The sequence below is a fragment of the Pteropus alecto genome, unplaced genomic scaffold, assembly GCF_000325575.1.
Source record: "Pteropus alecto unplaced genomic scaffold, ASM32557v1 scaffold61, whole genome shotgun sequence".
Lineage (NCBI taxonomy): Eukaryota > Metazoa > Chordata > Mammalia > Chiroptera > Pteropodidae > Pteropus > Pteropus alecto.
This window is the reverse complement of record NW_006434835.1, coordinates 20,228,634-20,252,271: the sequence shown is the minus strand read 5'-3', so window position 1 is coordinate 20,252,271 and position 23,638 is coordinate 20,228,634. Positions and strand designations below refer to the sequence as shown.

The 23,638-nt window shown below is 37.4% G+C and overlaps 1 protein-coding gene across 1 annotated transcript in view; it reads right to left on the bottom strand.

Annotated features, from left to right (window-relative positions):
* Nucleotides 1–21,741, bottom strand: part of TTC27 (tetratricopeptide repeat domain 27) — a 137,841-nt gene extending 116,100 nt beyond the window's left edge. Inside the window, exons 1-5 of the mRNA XM_006910377.2 lie at nt 21,404–21,741; nt 20,075–20,252; nt 17,803–17,932; nt 12,297–12,437; nt 8,291–8,393 (exon numbers count right to left, since the gene is read on the bottom strand). Of these exons, the coding sequence (XP_006910439.1) occupies nt 8,291–8,393; nt 12,297–12,437; nt 17,803–17,932; nt 20,075–20,252; nt 21,404–21,494 (643 nt within the window). The 5' untranslated portion in view covers nt 21,495–21,741. The remainder of the gene's footprint in view (nt 1–8,290; nt 8,394–12,296; nt 12,438–17,802; nt 17,933–20,074; nt 20,253–21,403) is intronic.
* Between the last annotated feature and the right edge of the window lie 1,897 nt (nt 21,742–23,638).

Below are 23,638 nucleotides of genomic sequence, written 5' to 3'. Positions count from 1 at the left end.
TCATCAAAGAAATGCAAATTAAAACCACACTGAGATATCACCTCACACCTGTCAGAATGGCTATCATTAAAAAATCAAAAAACAAGTGTTGGCGAGGATGCGGAGAAAAGGGAACTCTCATACATTGTTGGTGGGATTGCAAATTGGTATAGCCACTATGGAAAACAGTTTAGAGGTTTCTCAAAAAATTAAAAATGGATATACCTTTTGGCTCAGCAATTGTACTTCTGGGTATTTATCCAAAGAAAACAAAAACAATTCGTAAAGATCTGTGCACCCCAGTATTCATGGCAGCACAATTTACAATGGCCAGGATATGGTAGCAACCTAAATGCCCATCAACAGAAGATTGGATAAAGAAATTATGATTCATATATACAATGGAATATTACTCAGCCATTAAAAAAAATGAAATCCTACCATTTGCAATGACATAGATGGACCTAGAGTGATTATGCTGAGTGAAATAAGTCAGACAGAGAAAGATAAATACCATATGATTTCACTTATATGCGGAACCTAAGGACAAAAAGAACAAACTAATCAAAAACAGACACAAATATGGTGGACAATTTGGTGACGAAGTGAGGGGAGGGGGTTGGGGGACTGGGAGAATGAGGTTAGGCGTTAAAGAAGTACAAATTAGCAGTTGCTAGATGGTCACGGGGATGGGGAGCACGGCATAGTGAATGCAGTTAGCATAAATATGTTGGCTAGGTGGAGGGCCAGGGGAGGGAGGGAGCAATTGCAGGGGTCGTTTTATGAACTATATAGATGTCTAACTAATGTACTGTATACTTGAAACTAATTTTAAAAAATAAATAAATTTATTTAAAAAAATGATTATGTTGAGTAAAAGAAGCCAGGGGCAAAGGCGGGGGAAGGAGCATACAGACCACATGAATCCATTTTCATAAAATTCTAGCAAATGCAAACTAATGTATAGGGATAGATCAGTAGTTGCCTGAAGAGTCTATGGGAAAGATCGGGAAGGGAGAGAGGAGAGGAATGGACTCCCAAGGGGTACAAGGAAGGTTTGGGGGACAAAAGATATGTTCATTACCTTGACTGTGGTGATGCTTTCATGGGTATAAACATAAGTCCAAACTCTGCAAATTGTATACTAAGTATATCCAGTTTACTATATGTCAATTGTATCTTAATAAAGTTGCTTTTAATTTTTTCAAATTTCATAAAAAGAAAATTGATAACTCTAGAGTGAAGAAGACTGACAAATACCACCTCAATCAAGTGACCAGAGTTACTATCACCGGTAATGGGACAAATTGAAATTGTGTGCCATCAGATAGAATGTAATGGGAATAACACAGCAAGACTTCTGTGATGTTTCCAGATTGAAAGAAACCAAAGGGATATGACACTAAATGTAAAACCTGACATTAGACTGGACCATTTTGGACGTTTATGAGACAACTGGCAAATCTTGAATGGTAGTAATGAAATAGTAGTAGTGTATCAGTGTTAATTTCCTAACTTGGATGGCTGTATTGCAGTTGTATAGGAAAATGTCTTTATAGGAAAAACACACTAAAGTATTCAGGCATCACATCAGCAACTTATTTTTAAATGGTTTTGGGGAAAATTTTTTGTGCTATACTTGCAACTTTCTAGAAGTGTTTGTAAGTGTTTCAATTTTTTTAATCCCTAACTATTAACAATTAAAGAAAAATTAAGAACATATATTGACATTCCTGCATGAAGTATCTTTTAGAGTTATCAAATAGCCCTAGCTGATAAGGATAAATTCTTCTTTAAAAAAATAATGCTATGGGGAAAAAGTAGAAGAAATAACTGGATTATAAAATTCTTAGATAAGTGCTTAAGATTAACAGGAAGACTGCATTTTCTTAGCCAGATGCAACCTGGTGTCCTAAGTAAAATGCCAACCAAATGGAAATTCATAAAATCCTCAATAGCTTGGGTGGAGAATATCTACTATAAGCCATAAAGACCAGAAAGGCACACAGCCTATCATGTCTAAATAGGAAGTGCTAACCAATTCCGACTCATTTCCCCTAAAAAAATCCTCTTCTCTCTCCATACTTATCAAGCTTCATTTCCTACCGCTGCCTGCACTGCTTTTTCCACCCTTCTCCTGCCTCGCTCCCCTTCGCAACTATTTTCCTCTCTTCCATCCCATAAATTTTAATCAATATCCACTGAATTATTACATATGCTTAGAATTGTGCTAGATTGTACAGCAAGGTTTAAACCCTGCTCTCCCCTAAAAATGGGATTGGAGAGGGGATGGGTAGAGAAGAGGTAGGAAGAGAAGACACATAATTATTAGTCAATACACAGTTAATCTGATTTGAAACTGTGTGGTGTTGGTCATAAGAACCAAGGGGAGGAAATCCATAAGGATGGGATGCTAAACAGTCAGAAGGGCTACGCCTTGAAAGATGGGTAGAATTTGGCTACAACTTCACCTCAAAATTGTAAGGTTCACACACACAAAATAAAGGTCCACATGTGTCTTGCCACTGTATGCCTAGCACCTATCACAGTTGGTGTTCAATAAATATCCTTGGAGTGAGTGGATATTTAACAACCTTTTGATGGCTATCACCAAAAAAAATGGAAATGCAATATCCTAGTGATCTAGCTCCTATCTGCGCATTCAGCCTGACACACAATCCCTCGTATTCTGCTCCAGCCATTCCAAACTACTGCAATTCCCAAGCACACAAAGATGTTTCAAGTCTCTGTACCTCTTTTTGTACATATTATAAACCCTTTCCAACTTCTCCTCCTAATAAATTCTTACTCATTCTTCCAAAGTCAGTTCAAGTATCAGCCATCTTGTGAAGCTTTCTCTGATCTCTCAAGTTTAAACTAAGCACGTCTTTTCATTCATTCCTTCTTCTTTATGCTCTTTTTTCTACCTGTATTGTGGTCCCAATCCCACTGCATTCATTGACACCTAGCACAGTGACTGGAACACAGCAAGCACTCAAAAAAAATATATATATATTTTTTTTTAATATCAAATTTGGTAAGAAATAGAAAGGCAGAGATAAATCTAGGAAAAATTACAGATTTTTCCTATTCAAAAAAAATGGCATCATGAAATTGATATTTAGTAAAACCAATCCAGTACCGATATACAGGGAGAAAGGACAAAGGCCAAGAAAGCGCCCACAAGTGAGGTGCAACCCTTCAGACAGGATGCCATAATGAGAGCCTTAAGTAAGTAACTGGAGGGCTGGCCATGCAGAATGAAGGACAGACCTATCATGTCATTCTCTGTTGCTCAACAGCAGTGCTGCCCAATAAAACTTCCTGTGATGAGGTAAATATGCTATAGCTGCACTGTCCAAAATGGTAGCCGTTAGCTACATGTGGTTTCTGAGCACTTGAAACATGGCTAGTGAAACTGAGGAACTTAAGTTTTAATTTCAATTATTTTATTTTATTTAAATAGTCACGTGTGGCTAGTGGCCACTATGTTGGACAGTAGCTCTACCTGGCAGTTGTGGCAGAATAGCAGATATTTTTAATTAATAAAAGGAAGCACTATGTAGCAATTATGGATCAATTAAGTCATCTTGGAAAGTGCTTAAGGAAAGAGGAGATAACTTTTTTGGACACAATCGTCCGAGAGATTCCAGCATTAGGATGAGTGGAAAGATGGCCTAAAAAGAATCACATCATTTTATACCTGAAAAAAATTCAAAATCATTATTACATAGAAGAGAAGCTTGGTTTGGAAGTTAGTTAAGTTGCCTGAGGTCAGGGAGTAAATGACAGAATAGGAACTGAATGCCAGCTCTTAAAACACTATGTTTTGTTAATTGTCTTGATTTTGATAATTTCACATATGTATGTATACATAAAATGTCATCAATTGTACACATTGAGTCTTGATGCAGGCTAATTATACTTCAAAAAAGCTATTTTTTAAAAAGCATACTGTACTCACTTCTATATCATTCTATGTCAACTCTTTGGTTCCATCTCATATAAGATTAATTATGAAGTTAAATTAGTTAATATATTTAAAGACTTAGGAGTAAGCACTATAGAAATGTTAACTGCATTATCATTATTAGATACTAGAATTCTGCCCTAGTGACCAGTTTGGAGAACTGTAATGGAAAGAATAGTTAGCACAGATCATACTTCTGGCTCTTGGGCCATGTCTCTGAGTCTCAATTCTTGGTAAATGAGTTAGTTAGCCGGACAAGATAATCTCTAACGGGCCTTTCCAAACTAAAACTTCAGACGTGGACTAGGATAAGAATTGAAAAAATGGAAAAGAAGGATGCGTATGAGCACTCTTAGGGAAAAACTGATAAAATTAAAGAACTGGCCAGATATGCAGAATGATGGAAAACAATGAATCATCTCTGAACACAAAGTTTTGAGCTTTGGATGACTCAAGGTTTAAATGAAAAGAGGAGCATGTTGACCCAACAAAAGTACATTTATTATTTTAACAAATCAGTAGGTACTCCACAGGAATGAATATTCATGACCTTCTGGATCAAAATGTCAACCAGTACATTTAAAACATATGGTAAAACCAAAATTTCTTCTCATGAGATTATGTTAATGTTATGCTAAAATGAAATCCCTATGGATAACTATAATTAGATAATCATATTTAACATATTTAATATTCATTCTAAAGGACCAAATTATAAAAAATATATAGTGCATACATCAGTCACCAAGAGACTAATCTCGAACTCTTTTGATGTAGAAACAATCTAACCTCAGAATCACAGAGATGCTTGTAGATGTCAAAATGGAACGCTCAGACAGAACATTTTAACCTGTTTGCTCTTATACAGTGACTTCTTCATGAGCTTATCTTCAAATAGCTAAAATGCAATATTATCTCTCATGTACTATCTGGAACATTTTCAGTATCAGGTACTATAATAAATGATTATGTGCCCTTAAGCATGGTTTCGTGAGTGTGACATCCAAAAGAGGCCTTATGTTGTGCTGAGGAACACACATTTTAAGATTCCCTTTCTCAGATGTGATCAGTCCAGCAAAGTTATGCTGACGTTCTGATGGGCTCTATGCCACTACATTGTACTGATGCAACATTCCTGGACAAAAAAATAAAGATCACAGTTGTTCATAAAATCCTTGCTATGTTTCACAGACTGACAAAAACAATCCTGCCAACTTTTTGATGATCCTTCAAGGGCAACATTTCAAATATAATATTCTCTCTGGACACAGAACAGTATTTCAGTTATAACTGACTGCTTGGTCAACATTTGGGTCAAATCCCAGAACAAAACATTTTTTTAAATAAAATTGTTTATGAAATGTTGCAGCTTAAGACTATCTGCAGACTTATTTAGACATAGCCAAAATGGACCAATTTATGACTAGATAAAATGAAAAATGTCGTTGATTAGCCTAGAACAGCAACATAAAAAATTCTTAGTTGCAAGGCAAAGCAAATGATATGCTAAAATACACTGCAGGAAGGAATTGAGACCACTTGGGGAATGAGTCACTTAGAGTCATATTTTCCAGATATCTTAGTTAACCCTTTCCTGTCTGGAAACTCAGTTTTATCTCTTATAATAAATTTTCTCTAAAACACACCATTATGGTTCCTAAGTACCTTTTTAAATAGCACATAAGGAAGGTATTTTTTTCTTTTCTTAATAAGTGTCATCACTATGAATAATAGTCACAGAGATGTAGCCATTAATGCAGATATAATTGGTGTAAAGGGAAGAAATGTGACTTTTCTATAGCAACTGCATCAAATTGGATTCCTTAAAAAAAGAACTCTGGTGATGCCTTGTTTTTTGTTCATTTACCAATTTTCCACAAAAGTATAATACAGCATAGGAAACTGTGTAATATCATATGGAGATAATGTAATTATCTTTTCTCAAAATTAAATTTTGGATTAGTGGGCTAAATCCTGATGCCATCCTCCTCCAAATATTTCACTATCCTCTGGAAAAAAAATTACCTTTTTTCCTCATTACTATCAATGACATTCAGCTTATCCTTGGCTTTCAAAAGCTTTACCCAATTTCATGAACTAGAAGCTTATCCCCACTCTTCCTTCTGCTTTGCATTAAGTTTGTTTACAGAATGTTATCTCAATTTCAAAAATATGCAATGGTATGAATGGGAGAAGACTCAGTGTACACATTTTTCATTTTACTAAAAACAGAAAGAAGATAAGACATGTCTGCTAAGTAGAACGTCAGGTCTTAATTTTCTCCAAGTCCCATTTCATATTTCATTTTGAAGAGAATTCTATACCTCGGCAATTCTATTATGAGATGATTCGAAGTCCCATGTGGCGTCTGGGTCAGATCAATTTTCTCATAACTTCTATAATTTTTTTTTTTGAAAAATTCTTGTATGGAAATTAGCTCAGATAAAATTCAATCAAAATGGAGGGCAAATAAAGGGAGTTCTACAACTTCTCTTCTAAAAAGTGCATGTAAAACAGACTCAATAAACATTAGCTATCACTATTCGACAAATACATACAAAATATTTACTATTTTATAGGTACTATGCTAAGTAAAAACAAGTTAAAAAAAAAAGCCCTCGAGGAGCTCATAAGCTAGAGAATTGCTTACAGTTTAAGTAAAAATATAGATGGTTGAGTGGCTAAATTTGCTCATAAAAAAATCTCTGTAATCCAAAAGCATTAGACCAAAGACTTCTGCAGGCAAAAGGATAGCCTGATTTTCGGTTGTCGCTTAAGAAAGATCATTGTATAAAAAAGTAAACTCCTTATATTTAAGAAAACAACTAATCTGCCATTGCATGTCAGGTTTAAATCTCGTGGCAGAATAAAACTTTTTTTAATATACAAAGTTGAAGCTCAGAATAAAAATTTTTTACATATGCAAGTTTGGTCTAAAATGCCCTTGCTTGTTCCACTGCCTTAAGTTACCTAAAATCCTGAACAAATATAAACTAAGTCCTAATATAAGCAATATAAGTGATTCAATTATTATCCTGACTGAATACTTCCCCTACTTTGTCTTTTGAATCATGTACAGATGTATAGACGTTCATTTTATCTAAGATTAGCATATGCTCATGTATTTTTGTCCTACAACAAAATAAAAATTGAGAAATTAGTTTCAACCAATTGCCTATCTTACTAGTATTTATTACTGCACAAATTAATATCCTCTTTGTGTACTCAGACCTACCTTGTTAGTAAACAGATGTACCCTTGAAGGAAACAAGACTTCAGAAAGATACAGGAGCTTCTAACAATTACACAAGCACACACAAAAGAGTTATTTTATGCCCTCATTAATGTGCTACCTTCTTCAAGTACCGATCACTGCTTCTCCACCCAGAGCGATGCTAACCAGCATTCTCCCCAACCCTTACTCATGCATATGCACACATATCCATATTCACTCCATACTCCCGTCACGTGAAAGGAGTGTGGGCTTTGGAATCAGATACACCCAAGGTCAAATCCCTTCTCTGTAATCTAGAAGCTCACTAATGAAGTCCAAGTTCACTTGTATTCAAATATTCCTTCACTATGAGAGAATCTGGTTTTGTTTTGTTTGGCAACTTTCGCCAAGAATAATTGTTCCAAAAGTCCAGGAAAACCAAGTGTCAAAGAACCCAAGATTTTCCCTCTTTCCAAACACTTTCCTAGGGAACACAAGGGGCACCTGCAACAAAGGCAGTGGGGGTGTTTACACAGGGGTCTCATTATAATTACTGGGTAACATTTTCATTTGTACTTAGGTGCTTTCCTATATGTACATTACATATTACAGTAAAAATAATAAAGGAAGATGTAAAAATGTCTCTCTATGATAGATGTATTTTCTACCAAATGTTTAAAAAAATGAAGCCTTCCTTCATGTATTCAATAGGATATAGGATAAATAATTTCCCCTTCTGCGTGGAATTTGGCACAATTTACTCCAGCTCAAGTTAGTTAAGGATTTTTTTTTTTAATAAAGGGAGTTTATACTTTTTCCAATAAGGCTTCTTAGATTAAAATACCTTTAAATAATTTGTAATAAAATCATGGTGACCTGCACAGAACAAATCACTCTTTCTAAGTAGGTAATATAAATGATAGTGATTGCCTTTTTAAAAAACACAAAGATAAAAAGAAATTTCATAATCAGACGTCCTAATAATTTGTGACAGTCTACTTCCAGAAAAAAAGAAACAACCTTAAATAGTCACTATTACCTGTCAAAGAATAAGCGAAAAAGGAATTTTTCAACCAAGAAATTAAAATGGAGGTACATGCCCACGTCAAACAAAATGTACTACTTACCTTGATTGATACAATCTTCCGCAAGAGCAAAAAGCTGTGGTGAGCGTTCTTCAAGCAGCTGTTGATGAATATTCACACATCTCAAAGTCCACCATGGCAAGCTCTAGAAAAAGAAGGCACCGTGTAAGCTGAAATAATAGGACCCTTTGGAAAAAATGTTTTACATTAATTGAAATTAAGTTTTAGAATTTTACATTTGTGAAATTGAACTTATTAGATAAGTTTATCCATTCACTGCTATTTCTTCAGTAATATCCAAAGCCACCTCTATGTCTTCCACAAGAATAACGCCTCTCCTATGTTCTTGCAAAACCTGTTATTTTTAGCCCTTTGGGCTTCCTGATGCCATTTCGAACTTACTGTCTCCTCCTTTAAAATGTCTGCTGTAACCATCCAGCTCTGCTGTGGCACTGTCAGCACCGTAACCCACGTACCAACAGTTCTGGGGGCCTCCCGCGACTGGAGTAACACCTTCCCTTGTCTGCACTTCCAGCATATTATTTGAACCGCCCTTTGCAAACACATTCCACTGTGTTCATGTCTATCATCCCTAGCTTTCGGTGTTGTCTGCGGTCTATACGAGATGAAACATCATGTCTTACTCATGTCTGCATCCTCCTCAAAGCAACATATTTTGCACAAAGTGCAATGTGAGAAATATCTTGGATTCATTTATTCCCCAAACCTGGAAGATCGCTTCCACACATCTGTGAAACCTCTTCCACGATGCCTTCTCCCACTTGTGTGGCACACGCCAGTCTCTTACTTCTGAATTTCTACACTGTTCCTAGAAGTTAGCACTACATTGGATAGTTTTTGTTTTTCACCTGTGTATGTAACTGCCTAGTCCAGATATTTTTTGAACGTAGAGACTGCATTTTATACATTGCCTTAAACTAATGCACAGGCTTAGAACACAGTCACTTTTTCTCCCTTCTCTGATGCTTGTTCTTACTTGATCAACACACCATTATTTAAAAAAAAAAGAAAAACAACAAGCCAATACAGAGGCAAACACAGTGAAGAGTGAACATCTCTCTTCTGCTACCTCAATGCCATCCTCCTTCCCCAAGAAAATCTGTGACAAAGGTTCATATTTTTCTAAATCTTCCTCTATGCATGTGCACGTGCGTACAAGTTATAAGTGTTAAATATTTTTGATAGACTCATTAAAGTATCAAGTATGATCATGCACTAAATCATCTAAATTAATTAAAACTATGTTACTTGGAATTGTATTGCATGAAGGTATGAGAAATTAATTTCCTTGTTTTTTAAAGCGATACCTACTAATAGGAGAGATCATGCTTAATTACCAAAAGTATTATTTTACTTGAACTTAACTTCTGCATTTAACTAAGGGATAAAACTGCCTGGTTCCCTTTTAAACTGCTACACAGCACAACTGTCCCAACAACGATACAATCACAAATGAATTCTGACTTTATAACAAAATCCTCTCTAATGCTGTTTCCTCAATCCATATAAGTAAATGTAGGATTATCTAACAGAAAGAAGCTTCACATCATTTTTAATTTAATTCTCTGAAGTGTTACGTCATTCTTTTCCTATCAGTAAAGCTCATTAAGTCAGTCTACATAGCAATTATCTGTCCCTTATCTGCTGTCAGCAATAAGTGAGTCAGGTTTGGCAGCATATTCTTTCCTTTTCTAGACTTGGGAATTTAGATAGATCCAAAGAGACTGCCCTTTTAAGAAACCTATAACATAAGATGTCAAACTCTTATAAATCAGATCTATAAACTAATTCTTAACCCAAAATCTTTACATAGAAGGAAAAGTACAAAACAAAGTGCAGCCTATTTTCTACTAGAAAATGAAAGCACCTTTTTCTATTTGCCAAGAATTGCTTAATAGCAAATCTGAGGCATTGATATAAAAGGAAACTTTAAGCCTCATTTTAGATAGTTCTAGACCCCATATCCTAATTATAGGACTTATTACATAATGTTCTGATTGAGAAGTCACATTAGTCAATAACCTCCTAGAAGGCACGGAGCATATGTACCCAATAGGCACCCAATAAATGCTTGCTGCCTTATTCCATTTTAGTAATAAGGAAACTGATATTCATAGAAATTAACTAGCATAAGGTCACATAGTTGTTAAGTGGCTGAGCCAGACAAACTGCTCTGATTTCAAAGCCAAGGTTCTTTTCATTCAACATTTACATATTACTAATACTAGATTACATACTTCACAGATGCGGGGGAGGGGCGGGGAATCATCCCATGAAAATAATATTATAATAAACAACTTGATACATTTCTTAGGGGCCAACTTATTCTAAATTAATTTAAAATATTAAAATTAATTTGGATAAGTGTTCTTCTTTATCATTTTATCTTCATTTATCAAAGAAGTCATTTTAACATTATCATTTACAGAATAATATATTCAAGACTAAAAAGGAAAATAACATTAATGTTTCCATTGAAAGGCAAGATTTCAGCACAAAGTGATCTTTGCATAGTGATACACAACAAGCAGGTTTTCAGCTGAAGTCTAAAGTTGTTTAGCATCTACCAAGAATTTCAGATAGCCTGTCCCTCCAACCCTACCAAGTATGACTCCCACAACCAGCAGTTCACCAATTAACTTGTTCTCCTAAATTGTGGATAGTACATGTATTGTTATTCAAATGATGCTCAGCATATTTGCTGATGAAAGTTTCCCACAAACAAAACTTAAAATTCTACCATTCATTCTTAATGATCACTAGTCTCACTAGAAAGAAAATAATGCCATTTAGCAGCCTCAGGCCTTGGTGGTACTTTCTTTAGAGTCAAGTGCTAGTTAGTCTGTAGGACCATTTAACTCAGATCAACTTGAGGAAAGCTTTTTTATTCAAACCAATGTCACTAAAAAATCAAAGATAAGACCTTATATCTGCCAGGACATGTTGAAACTCATCTATTAAAAACTCTTCAAGGGCAACTGTGATTCCAAATAAATCCTGTCTCTCATGAGAGTTGCTGACAGAGACATCACTTGCCTTCTTGCCTCTTCTCTGTCTAAACTTAAATGCTTATGACAGTAAGCCCTCGCATGGTACCAACCAAGACTACATTTGCCCATAGAAATATCGTGTTTCTTAAAATTTTCTAGCCCACACTTAGAAATTGGGAGATTCACATAAAATTTAGATTTACTTTTGGCAGTATAAGGTCTGCATCCCGAAGCTGCAACAATCAGCTACAGCTTGCTTATTCATTAAAAAAGAAGAATCATTAAAAAAAGAATACATTTTGTGACATTTGAAAAGCATATGAAATTAAAATTTCAGTGGCCATAAAAAAAGCTTTATTGGTACAACAGTTACACCCCTTCCTTTGCTTTCACACCACAACGCAAGGCTGAATAGTGAGAGTTGGGTAGTTAGAACAGAGACTGCACAAAGCACAGCTGGCACCTCTATCTCACCTCCAAAGACTTTCTTTGTATCTCTCTTGTGGTTTTTGTCACCTCCTACTGCCTATTAGCTTTCTGTGAGTGTGACTGCTTCTTCTCACTGATTTATATGTGACCTACAGAAACCATGTAACACTCAACAAATGCTCTACTCAATCCAAGCCAAATAACTGAACAAGGTTGGGTGTAAATCAGGAAATAGTGATTAAGATCTACTGCAATAGTGACACCATTCTGACTAGTGCTCATTATCCTTTCATGAAATTCATAAAAGACTATGAAGGATGTTTTTAAACCAATATTTAAGATTCAGAGAATGAACATTTACATACTTCACACATACATACACACATATATACAATCCTATTAAAAAGGCTCAACATAATCTCATTTTATACTAGATGAATATCATGAGGGGAGAAAGTTTTCAGTTATTTTCATCAGATTTTAAAATTAAATACCCAGAATACAACTTAGAGAACAGAGATATTGTCAACATCACACTAAAGTCTGATGGTAATCAGCACAAAAGTCACACCTGGGTATGAATCTTCATGCTCCTTCTCCTCCCTTACCTGAATAGCTGTCAGTTTATGCTTGACATTTGCTAGGATAATTCGTGCTAATAATAGCAGTATAGGCTTCAAGGTCAGGCTGTAGATTGATTCACCATCTTGAATGAGCATACTCAGTACAACTGCATCCAGTTCCTTGACCTGCAAAAAAAAAAAAGCTAAGATGATATAATTTAACAAAATATTAATTTTATGTCTCATTATAATACTTATTGTCCAGTTACTCCAGCTTTGAAACACAGCAACTGGCACTGGGTAGAATTGTAATGTTAGAGCAGCCCTCAGTAATCTATAAATCCAGCCTGCCCCGGCAGACAGCCGCCCATCTGCCTGTACCTGAGGAACAGGGGGCCCAAATGCTAATATTGAAGAGGGATCATGACTTTATAAATTTACTTACAATAAAATATCATCTCAATAAAAAGCATCCCTATGTTAAAGTACTTACATCAAACACTTTCACATATGCTTCACTAGCTAGAAAATGTCATCAAAAAGCATGTCTGCTCCATAATTACTATCAAGACAAACAACAACAAGGTCTTATATATCAAATGCTGGGGAGCCATACAAGCACAGAGCAGAGGGAATGGAAAGCTACAAAAATGGGATGCCTTTGAAAAATCCACTTCTCAACTGAACAGAGATTTTCTATGATGGACAAAGTACCTGTGTTTCTAAAATGTGAACTGCTTCATTTTGACAGCTGCCACAAAATAGACAGCAGAATGCAACCATTAGGTTTTTTTTTAGGAATGCTTAACCATTAGGAATATGGACTCTAATCTCTCAGACACAGGATGGTGTCTTTTTCTGCTTCTTCTTAGCTCGTGGGCATAGATAAATTTTTTAACTGAAGCTTCCATTTCATCAATTATAAAATGAAATAATAGAACCTATACCTCATAGAGTTTTTATAAGGATTAAATTAAACTGAGAAGTGTAACAGTGGAATAAAGATTTAACACGCATGACCATCACCAAGCCGAGAGTAGAATTAAAAAAAAAAAAAATTCAATAATTAAGGAACTATTTTGAAGTGATTACAACTCCCTCAATTTTAGGTCCAAGAAAGTTAAGTGGAGCCCAAAATCACACAGAAGTTAGTGTCTGAACAGAGATTGCAAGCCCAAGTTTTCTGACTCCTAAACCAATGTTCTTCCTACCACCCCACACTGCCTTCCCCAGAGCTCTCTATCCCTCCCTGCTCCTCAGCAAGGCCAGGGCTGTGCTATGCCTTAGGAAGGCCTACGATGGGGCCGGGCTCACTTCCAGCCTTCACTGACACCCGATATTATGCTAACATGGGTAACTGAGATACGGACACTAGAAGAGGTCTCGGTTTGGAGAACCTCATCATGAGCTCAGTGTTGGACACAGTGAGTCAGGTATCTGCTAAGGCCTCCAAACGGAGACGCCAAGTATACAAGTGAGTCCACTGACTTAAGAACTCGAGAGAAGAGCCTACCTAATGCGCCCAAACCAAACCTGCAGCCTCTCTGACGCATCTTGTCAGGTCGATGGCTATAACATTTCCTGAAGTCCACACCAAACTGGTGAAGTACAAGAAGACAGGACATGCCTTTAAGAAAAAGAACCCTTATTCTGATCACGTTGAGAAATATGTGTACCTGTTCTAGCACAAATCTAGATGATTATTTTTAAATGAAATCTCTAAAGGTAAATAACAAACAATTTAGTATGGTAAAAAATAAAAAATTATACAAAGAGATAGCCCATATTACACTACCTGAAAATTATTATTTCTGATAGCCAAAGCCAGGGCTTGGTGACTAAACCTCCTATTCTTCAACTCCAAGTTCTCTGAACATGGTGTTAACAAGGCAAATAATAAACAAATGAGTGACTAAGTGAAGAAACAAGTAAGTAAATTTTCTAGTGTTCCTTTACATCTTCATGAAAAAAAATTAAACGCTTTTCTATCTTTGCTTAAGTAAATCAGCCTCTGCCTACTCCTGTCATATAACACTGATATTCCAACTGAGTTCTAAATGTGCTTCCAGAGGTTTTGGAAATGATCCATTTTAAAAGAGGATTGTTTCTATTTTCAATAAAAACACACAAAGCAAAGGTTAAAACTCCCTGAAGAACAATTCCTCAGTCAAGAGAGCATATGACATATAAAAAACACATATTTAACAGCATAATAGTGAAAAAATTCAACATCTGGGAGCCTAAGATCAACTTCATACAAAACCAGATTACCAGGAGATCACCCTTTACGTGTGAGATGACCTACTGCTCAGACAGGGCCCTTCGGCGCTGTTCCCCTGGGGCTTTTTAGCACAGAGGTCAGAACACAGTGCTAACAATGTCGAGGCCGTAAGTTGGAAGCAGGGAAAATTTGGCTTTGGTGACTATCCTCCATGACCGTAAAGTATATTCACAAATATCTGTGCATCACAGGAACTAAGAAGGATGAATCGGCGCAGAAATGAAAACCAGAAAATACTCCCCAGTTTAAAATATAAAACTTCATCGCCATCTTCCAAATCCTCGGATTGCTGATACAGAGTATAAATTGTATAACCCTGACATTACCGAGGCAAGTGGAACATGCATATTACACCCTAGGGCACAGCAACTCTGCTCACACACATAACTACAGCAGAGCTTCGCCACTCAGTGCTGGGAAGGGTTTACAAGTGTGTTGAAATGATGATCCCCTCAGTCCCCGGGGGAGCCCCACGACAGCCTGGGGGCCAGTAAAACCAACCTCCTCCCTTTAGCACACTGCACCAAACAAATACTATCATTTTTTAAGTACTGTGCTTTGAAACTCTTGCAATTCATTTCCAGAAGATGCGTTCCTAATAGCATTGTACATAATATATTGCAAAACATGGAAACAACCCATATGGCCATCAAGAGTAGAACAGGTATATTAATTGTGGTGTATTTATAGGGCTGGAATACTATACAACAGTAAAAATGAATAATGGTATAATTTCAAAAATATACCACTGAGCAAAGCAAATCACAAAAGAATACACAGTTTGGGGTGGCTCCATAGTGTAGTGGTTAGCACATCTGCTTTACATGCAGAAGGTCCTGGGTTCGCACCCCAGGTGGAGCCACGGACCATACCCCAGGTGAACCAGGCCCCGGGTGCACACCGCGAGCGTGTGGGAGGAGAAGCCCCACCTTCAGAGATCCAGTTCTTATGGGGAACCGGCGACATCCATAGGTCAGGGGTAGAAGGGGATGAGGGAAGGGGGGTAGAATTAAAGAGGGGAGGGAAAAAAGAATACATAGTTTGTTTCACTTATTTAAAGTTAAAAAACTGGCAAAACTAAACCATATGTTGCCTAGAGACACGTACAGAGGTGCTAAAACTGTGGAGAAAAGCAATGGAATCATTCACGGGAGTGGTTCAAGAGAGGGGGCCCGGGGATGCTATCAGGAAGCACACATGTGGGACCTTCTAAGGCAGTATATTTCCCAGGCTTTTCCAAGTCAGAGCACATGTAGAGGATGATGTGATTTGTAGTGCGCACCAGGTAAACAGAGAGGGCTGCTAAAGCAGAAGACACCAGTCTGAAGGCTCTCGCCAGCCCAGGCCCCGCACGGCCACCACAGGGGCAGCGGCACAACATCTGGGAGAGAGTGGTCAGGGCACTCTGTTCTACGAAGCTGAAAACATCTCTCTCTCAAGTGGGATGGTGGGAACAAAGGAATTTATTATTTGAACTGTACATATTTTATGTTTTTTTTTTTAATGTCTGAGGCAGTTCTGTTAAAACTTAAAACCAAGGTCTCAAAGTGTCCTATAATGCAGCCTGACCCCATCGATTCTGACCATTTATTGCTACTCCAACAGACTCAACGCAGCCCTTTCCCATAAACACCACACTCTTCTCCCCTCTAAATTCCTACTCCCATGACTGCACCCAGAATGCATTTCCTGCTCTTCGCTACCCCTCCATTTCCTCATCACCCTGCAGGTCCTGGCTCAAGGTCCACTCCCAGCTAAAAGGTTCACTTTCCTCAGATGTCTTCCTTAATTTCAATATTTTCAATACTTCTTATAGTCTGGATCTCTTATGGAACCCATTTCTGTACTACTTTCAACTGTTACCTGACTTTACAGGTGCTTCTAAACTAGTATAGCAAAAGGACTACTGGATTTCGACCCAGAAATATGGATTCCAATGTTCCAGCTATAAGACCTGTGACAAGTTTCTTTCATCACTTTGAGCTTCAGCCTCTCATCTAGAGAATCCCTCAAATTAATATAACACATGTGGATTAATATATTATAACAAATTAATATAACACATGTATCACTTGAACCACTCATCGGTGCTCAGTAAATATTATAACTTTGACTGGTTGGTGGATTTCTAAGCTACACTATAGGGGCATAGAAGCCAGAAACTGTTTCATACATAATAGGAGAGGGAATGAGATGTTCCGTATAAGTAAATTTCTACATGAATGAAGCGTATCTCTTTAAGTGCCATAATCTTTGGGACTTTATTTTAATCATTTTGGATAAAAATCTTTGTGAAGTGTAGATTAAATTTCCTTCTTAGACATAAAATACAGAAGATCTTTTAACCTGATTTAGGGTCAGCATTATGAACTTTATTCTATTGCAATATAATAAAGTGATTCACTAAACTGATAAACACAGAGCTAATTATTGTGGTTTTCAGATTACAGCTGCTTTGTAACCCTCTTTCCATGCTAACATCAAATTATTAGCACTTATCTGTAAGAACTCCATTCCCCTTTCATTTGCTATTTCTAGTTCTAGGAAACCAGGTAACAGAAAAACAGGCCCCTTTTGCTGTATAAACTTTGGGTGGTAAGGGGCCCTTTTTCCAAGCTGAGTGATTAATAGTTATGCTCAAGATCTCTGAGGTGGCTGGATGAATCAAAGTTACCATACTTCTTTTTCAGAGAATGTCACAGTCACCAAGCCCTATGTATATGTGCTCAAAAACTCCTAAGGAATTCAAACTGCAAGCTCTACTAATGACCCACTAATGCAAGTCAATAATATTATTTTCATATACACATAATAATTGTTATCACCATGGAGACTTCTGTGCCAGGCACTTTAAAAAAGCATTTGTAATATAAAGGAAATCACCCCTGGGAACTATTCTTAAGTAAAGTTGCAAAACTTGCAACAAAATTAAACAGATCTCCAGGTTTGCCATTTTGCCAGAAAAGACCATTATATAACTGTGGTAATATATGCGACTGAATGACTGGTGCGGCTGTGTACTTCAGAAAAAAAGAGCAGCCCACCGAGCTCCATAAAATGGAGATGTCTGAAGGGGCATTTGAGATTGGCAAGGAAACTTCCAGAAATGTTTGAAAATCTGATCAAGGAACAAGCATTCTTAGTAGATTTTCTACAAGCTATAAATTCATGTTTCTTTCTTCCCAACTATTAACTTCAGTTTATAAAGACCAGTTCCTGAAGAATAAATAACACAGTAATGACTATATATGACATTTCCAAGAAGCGTACCTCACTGAATTGCTGGAGCAAAACAGATGGCAAAAAATCCTGAGGGTGTAAATCAACACCAGGCCCCGTCCAGTTACTCTGAACGAAAAGCTGCAAACTGCTCACGCCAATTAGGAATATCAGCTGTTGTCTGCATATAAGAATAGTTAAAGAAATAAATATGAATCACTATCACTGTATAACCACATATTATGTCAATTCAGTTATTAAGAAAAATGTAAGATACCAATCACCATTTCTTGAGATTATCCAAAAGTATTACAAAAAAATTTTTCTGAAACTTAAACAATTTAGGTCTGCAATATCCAATATTATAATCATGAGCCATATATGGCTCTTTTAAATCTAAGTTAATTAAAATTAAACAAAATTTCACATTCAATCCCTCAGTCACACCATCCACATATCAAGTGTCAAGAGCCGAATGTGACTCGTGACTGCCGAACTGGACGATACAGATATAGAACATTTCCATCAACACAGAAAGTTCTCTTAAACAGTGCTAGCTCAGATTCTGATCAGACACTTGTAATTTCTCTTGCATTCTATTTAACAGCTCTGACATTGCCAAAGATGTACGTTAAACTGATTTTATACAAAAGGAAACTGACAACAAAAAGTTGTTTTTAAACAATATTTTACTAATCCTGTATTACCAAGTGCTAGAACAAAAGATTCCTAGAAATTTCACTTGAATCTATTTTTTTTTCAATCCTGCTTTGGCTTAAGACAGGGAGTAGGTAAACTTTTTCTGTAAAGGGACAAATATTAAATATTTTAGGCTTTGCAGGTCACACATATTTCTATATTCCCAAAATGTAAACAGCATTCTTAGCCACTTTGTCCCACCAGCTGTAATTTTCTAACTCTTGGATTAAGAAAAATAGGTGGGGATTCAACTCTAACACATAACAGCCAAAGAATCTTGAAGTTTCATGCCGAACAGAAAGTAAAACTGAACCTAAGACAGTAAAGATGTAATTTTTCTCTATATCTCCTAGACCCTGCCTCAAAAAAAAAGATTCTTTAAGGAAGAAAAAAAAAATCAAACCTACGAGCCTATGATAACCAGAACATAAAGCTCTGGAAGTAGCACAACTGAGAGCAGAGCAAAGAATAGGCTTCACTAAAAAGAATAGGTGACAAAGAGCCTGTTTGTAGTTAGAAATTAGGAAAGTTAGGAAAAACAGGTATGTAGCAAGATCTTAAAAGCTTTAATATAACTACCACAACTAAAAATCAAAATCCTTAAGGTAACTCGCAAATACAATTTCACTTGCAAATTCCTCAAAATGAAGCAACTGTGTGACAAGCTGGAATTCTGCTCTGCCAGTGAATAATGCATTTGTGTGTTTGTGCGTTTTAAAATGTACTACAAAGCTAGTTGTTATGATCACACACACTTCAGACAGCTAAATAAGAATCAGGAATGACACTGCAGGAATGTAAACTACAAGTAAACCAGAAAAATGAAAAGGAATATTATTTTTTAAAATAAAGTGTCTATAGTAACATTCTTTTGTGAACTCCTTATGGATACGAATTGTCTTATTTCTCTTCACAACCTCAACACCTAGTTTAGTTGTTAAAGAACTAAATGAAGACATTCCCTAGAAATAATGGCAAACAAAATTGCACGCATTTTAAAGATAATGAAAAGTTAACATGGATGCTACAGACAGAGGAAAGAAAGAAGTATATTTACAAATTTGCAACAAAAAATATATATAAACCACTAAAAGACACAGTTACACTGCTGAGTAACTATTTTACTTAATCCTATAAAATTACATAAACTTTAATAAAAGAAGGTAAACCAAAGGTCCCATAATAAAACATTAAGTTCTCTGATCACTAGAGAGAAAACAATCTAAATCATAATAAAAGCAGTTACGAGTATTACTCAGCTATCTAGAAATAGCAGATGGAGAGTATATGCTTTCCAGTTAAAAGGAAGTAAGGTCTAAAGTCTTGCCTATCACTAAAAACTATCAGATGTAAGCATTTGGAAACTCAGTGGGTTAGCAGTTACCATCAAATTATATGCCAGTTTCATATGTGAAACTCTGATATCCTACATCACTTTACTTTATCATTCTCATGGGCCTCTGGACAGAAGTTCTTATATAGATTATTTGGTACATTGTAAGTCCTGACTAAATGTAATGACAGGTTTTTCAACAACTGTTCAAATTAGTGCCTTACACTGTCAAGGAACTGTTAAATGTAGTCAGAGTCTGTCTCTCTGTGAAAACTTCAAATAAAATTCTACCTTTCGGTTTTGTCCAAATCTGTTGAGTAATCCAGGAATGTTAATATCTGCTTCTCTAGGTAGCTGTCGATCTTTTCTTCGGTCATCGTCGTTGAATTAAAAATATTTTGAGTCAATGAATTTAAGAATATGGCCTCATAGTTCCCTTCTAACAGCAATTGTAGGAAAGATCCGCTCTCTGTAATATAAAAAATTAGTCCAATAATCCAAAAGAACAATTTTTTATACTATAAAGGATAACACTATTAGGTAAATCTACAATTTAGTATTTTTTAAAAAGTATATACTTATAATGCTTGCTATACATTAACCACAAAGCACTGAACAAATTACCATCATTCTACAAACATCACTTCTAGAATCAGCAGCTCATGATACAGTAAGCAATAAGATAGAATTTAGACCCAGGAATAATATTCCTCACTAGTAAGTATTCTCACCCTTCTGCTGGGAATTCAAGAAGACTCCTACTGACAACAGACAAGTTTCCCTAGTCAAGGTTCTAAGACCTTTCACAGTTTGGCTCCTCCTACCTCCACTATACTCCCTGATGAAAGGCTGGTTCACTCATTGTTCCCCTAATATCCCATACACATTCCTACCTCCACACTTTTACACTTGTGATTTTTCATGCTGAGCTCTTCTGCACTTGTCAATCTTACCCTTTATTCAAAAATCAGCTCAAATCTGACTTTTTCCATGAAACTTTTTCAGACCGCCAGAGTTCAGAAACTACCTCTCCTGCAGCAGCTATTGTACACGTACACGCACACTCGAGCGCACACACAGCACTTGTATACTGTCCTAAATTGTTATTTCTCTTCTGGGTCCAGCCTAAATCCCACAATCAGATATGCTTATATCCCACTAATAACTGTGCTTTAACTCTGTCTCCGTTAAATGTAAATTGCTCGCAAGAATTACATCTTTGCTGCCTCAGTTCAGTCCTGCTGCTTACCAGCTGTATGACCTCAAATAAACTACTTAGCAAATCAATGTCTTCATCTGTAAAATGGGATTAAAAGCTGCATCTACCTTACATGTCCATTACAAGAATTAAACGACCATGTAAATGTTAAGAGCTTAGAAAAGTAACTGATATCGCCATTGTTGTTATTACTGAACCTGGGCAGTGAGAAGTTTGGGGTAAAGTCAGTCAGGAAGCCTGAGGACCACGCCCACAATGTCAAGGATGCAACAACCCAAAGCCTTAAGAAATCGCCAATACTTCGGCAGGAAAAACATTAAACGAGGAGGGATGAGAACCCAGCTGCCGCCACTCCTTCTTCTCACAGTCTGGCCTAAGTCCCTGGCAGGTGCGCCTCTCACCTGAGCCGGCGACTCCGTCCTGCTTCCATTGCTGCCGCTCAGCCTCAGTGGGGAAGCCCCTCAAAATTGCCAGCTCCGGGGTCCACATCATCCCGAACCCTCAGCCAAAACAGGTTCCCAAAAGGGTCACACCAGAGTCAGCAAAAGAAAGTGGAAGGAGGAGGGTCCAAAGACACCAAAGTCTAGTGGCAACAGTTGCTGTGAATACACCCACGACCGTAGAAACCCATGTGCGGATATCGGACCAAGGAGGCCGCCATGACAGCAGCGCTGAGTACCCTGGGAAAAACACACACTGCACTAGCTTCCGCTTAGGAAACCAACCCAAGGCCTTGGTACTGAGCATGCCCAGTGGAGATGTCCTGCCCAGAGCGGAGGAATGGGCGGGGTTGGAGTGCGGCCATCTCAGTTCCGCCACAAGGTGGCGCTGCAGCGAGCTGTAGAAAAATTGTGTGCTGCCCACCGAGGACCCGACTTAGACAGCTGCTCATCGCAGCGGTCTTGCCCAACTGCAGTTCCTTTGGAATATCTACCGCTTTGACTCCTAAACCTTTTCGGGTCACAACTCTCGTGACTACCTGATGAAAGCCGTAGTCCTTCCGGCAGAATGCACGTGGGCCCTTACTACCAACATTTGGGTACCATTTCAGGAAGTTAGAGACCTTCTGCAGTGGAATCCGTGAGCCCCAGGTTAAGAAGAACCCCGGCAGCAGAGAATACGTCTTTATTCTTTAAATAAAATCAAGTGTAAGTAAAGTATCTGGTTTTGCCACTGCCACTGCATAAATCATGACCAAGTGAGACATCTGGCCTGGCCGCTGGTGCAGAGAAATTTTTGGAGGATAGACGGCTGCAGAAACCTGCCACGTTGCGTGCGTGAGCACGGGGCTGGCGCCTTATTCGCAAGTCCTTGAATCTTCATAGCAGCGCTCCTGGGTAGCAGGGCAGGACTCTGCCTCCATGGGCCTGTGAATATGGAGAAAGCTTCAGGGTAACACTTTACCACCCAGGATTCTGGGAGAAATTAGAGCAATAGATCTCTGAAAGTGCTTAGCCCAGGACTCGGCTCCAAGGAGGAAGCTAAACAATTCTTAATTCACTTTCTTCCTAAGTGTTCAGAGCCACTCCAAACTATGGAGGGAAGAGATGCTCACCTCAGCGGCTGCCAGCAGAAGCGAAAGCAAGCCAGACTTGAGCTGTGAGTGAAAAGCAGAGGCCCTAGAATGTCTTCTCATTGAGACGTAGTGAAAAGCTATTTGTACAGGGAATGATATTTGATCGATGTGCCCATTTGTTTTTTTTAGCAAAAAATTCGCACTGTGGAAACTATTTGACAGCTATTAAAGATCAGCAGTTGTAGAAACGCACTGAACACTCACCGCTACACCAAGTTCCTCAATCACAGGTTGAGCCCCACTGACCCATACAGTGAACTTGGTGCTTTCCTTATAATTCAAATTTTGTTTGTTTTAAATGTGGTATGCTATCAATGAGAGTGATTAAGTCCATTAATTTCCCTTCAGGCAAAATTAACTCCAGTAATAAAACGGGGAGAGAAAAATATGCTCTTGATTGAAAAAAAAAATTACCAAGTGAAAACTGAGCTAGTGAGTGGGAAATGTCCACGTTAAGATCAGTGTAGAGTGCCTTGGCTGGGTTGTCTATTGGGAATACTAATGCCAAATGAAATAAGCCAGAATAAAAGGAGAACATACTGGATGATTCCATTTATATAAATCTAGAAAATACAAACTAATCTATAATGACAGAAAGCAGATCAGTGGTTGCTTGGGGGTGAGAAGATGGGGAGGAAAGCAGAGAGGGATTACAGAGAGGAAGAAGGACACTGGAGAGTGATGGATATGTTTACTATCTTATTGTGCTGGTGGTTTCATGGGAAAATACATGTGAAAAAAACCATCAAACTGTACAGTTAAAATAAGTACATTTTATTCTATGTTAATTATACCTCAATGACACTGGATTTTTTGGGGAGGTGAGGGGAGAAACTTTGTTGTATAAGGCTTAAAATCTGATCTCCCAAGACTAGCGTTCTCCAAAAGCCTTCTCCTGACATAGAATTTTTTCTTCTCATCCACCGCTGGTCCTCTGACCTTTTCAAATGCTGTCACTCACAACAATACCCCCACAACCACCACTAACCTTCACAGAGTTAGTTAGCCCTTTGTCCTATAGCAAACAAATGAACATGGATTGAGGCATAAAGATAAACCA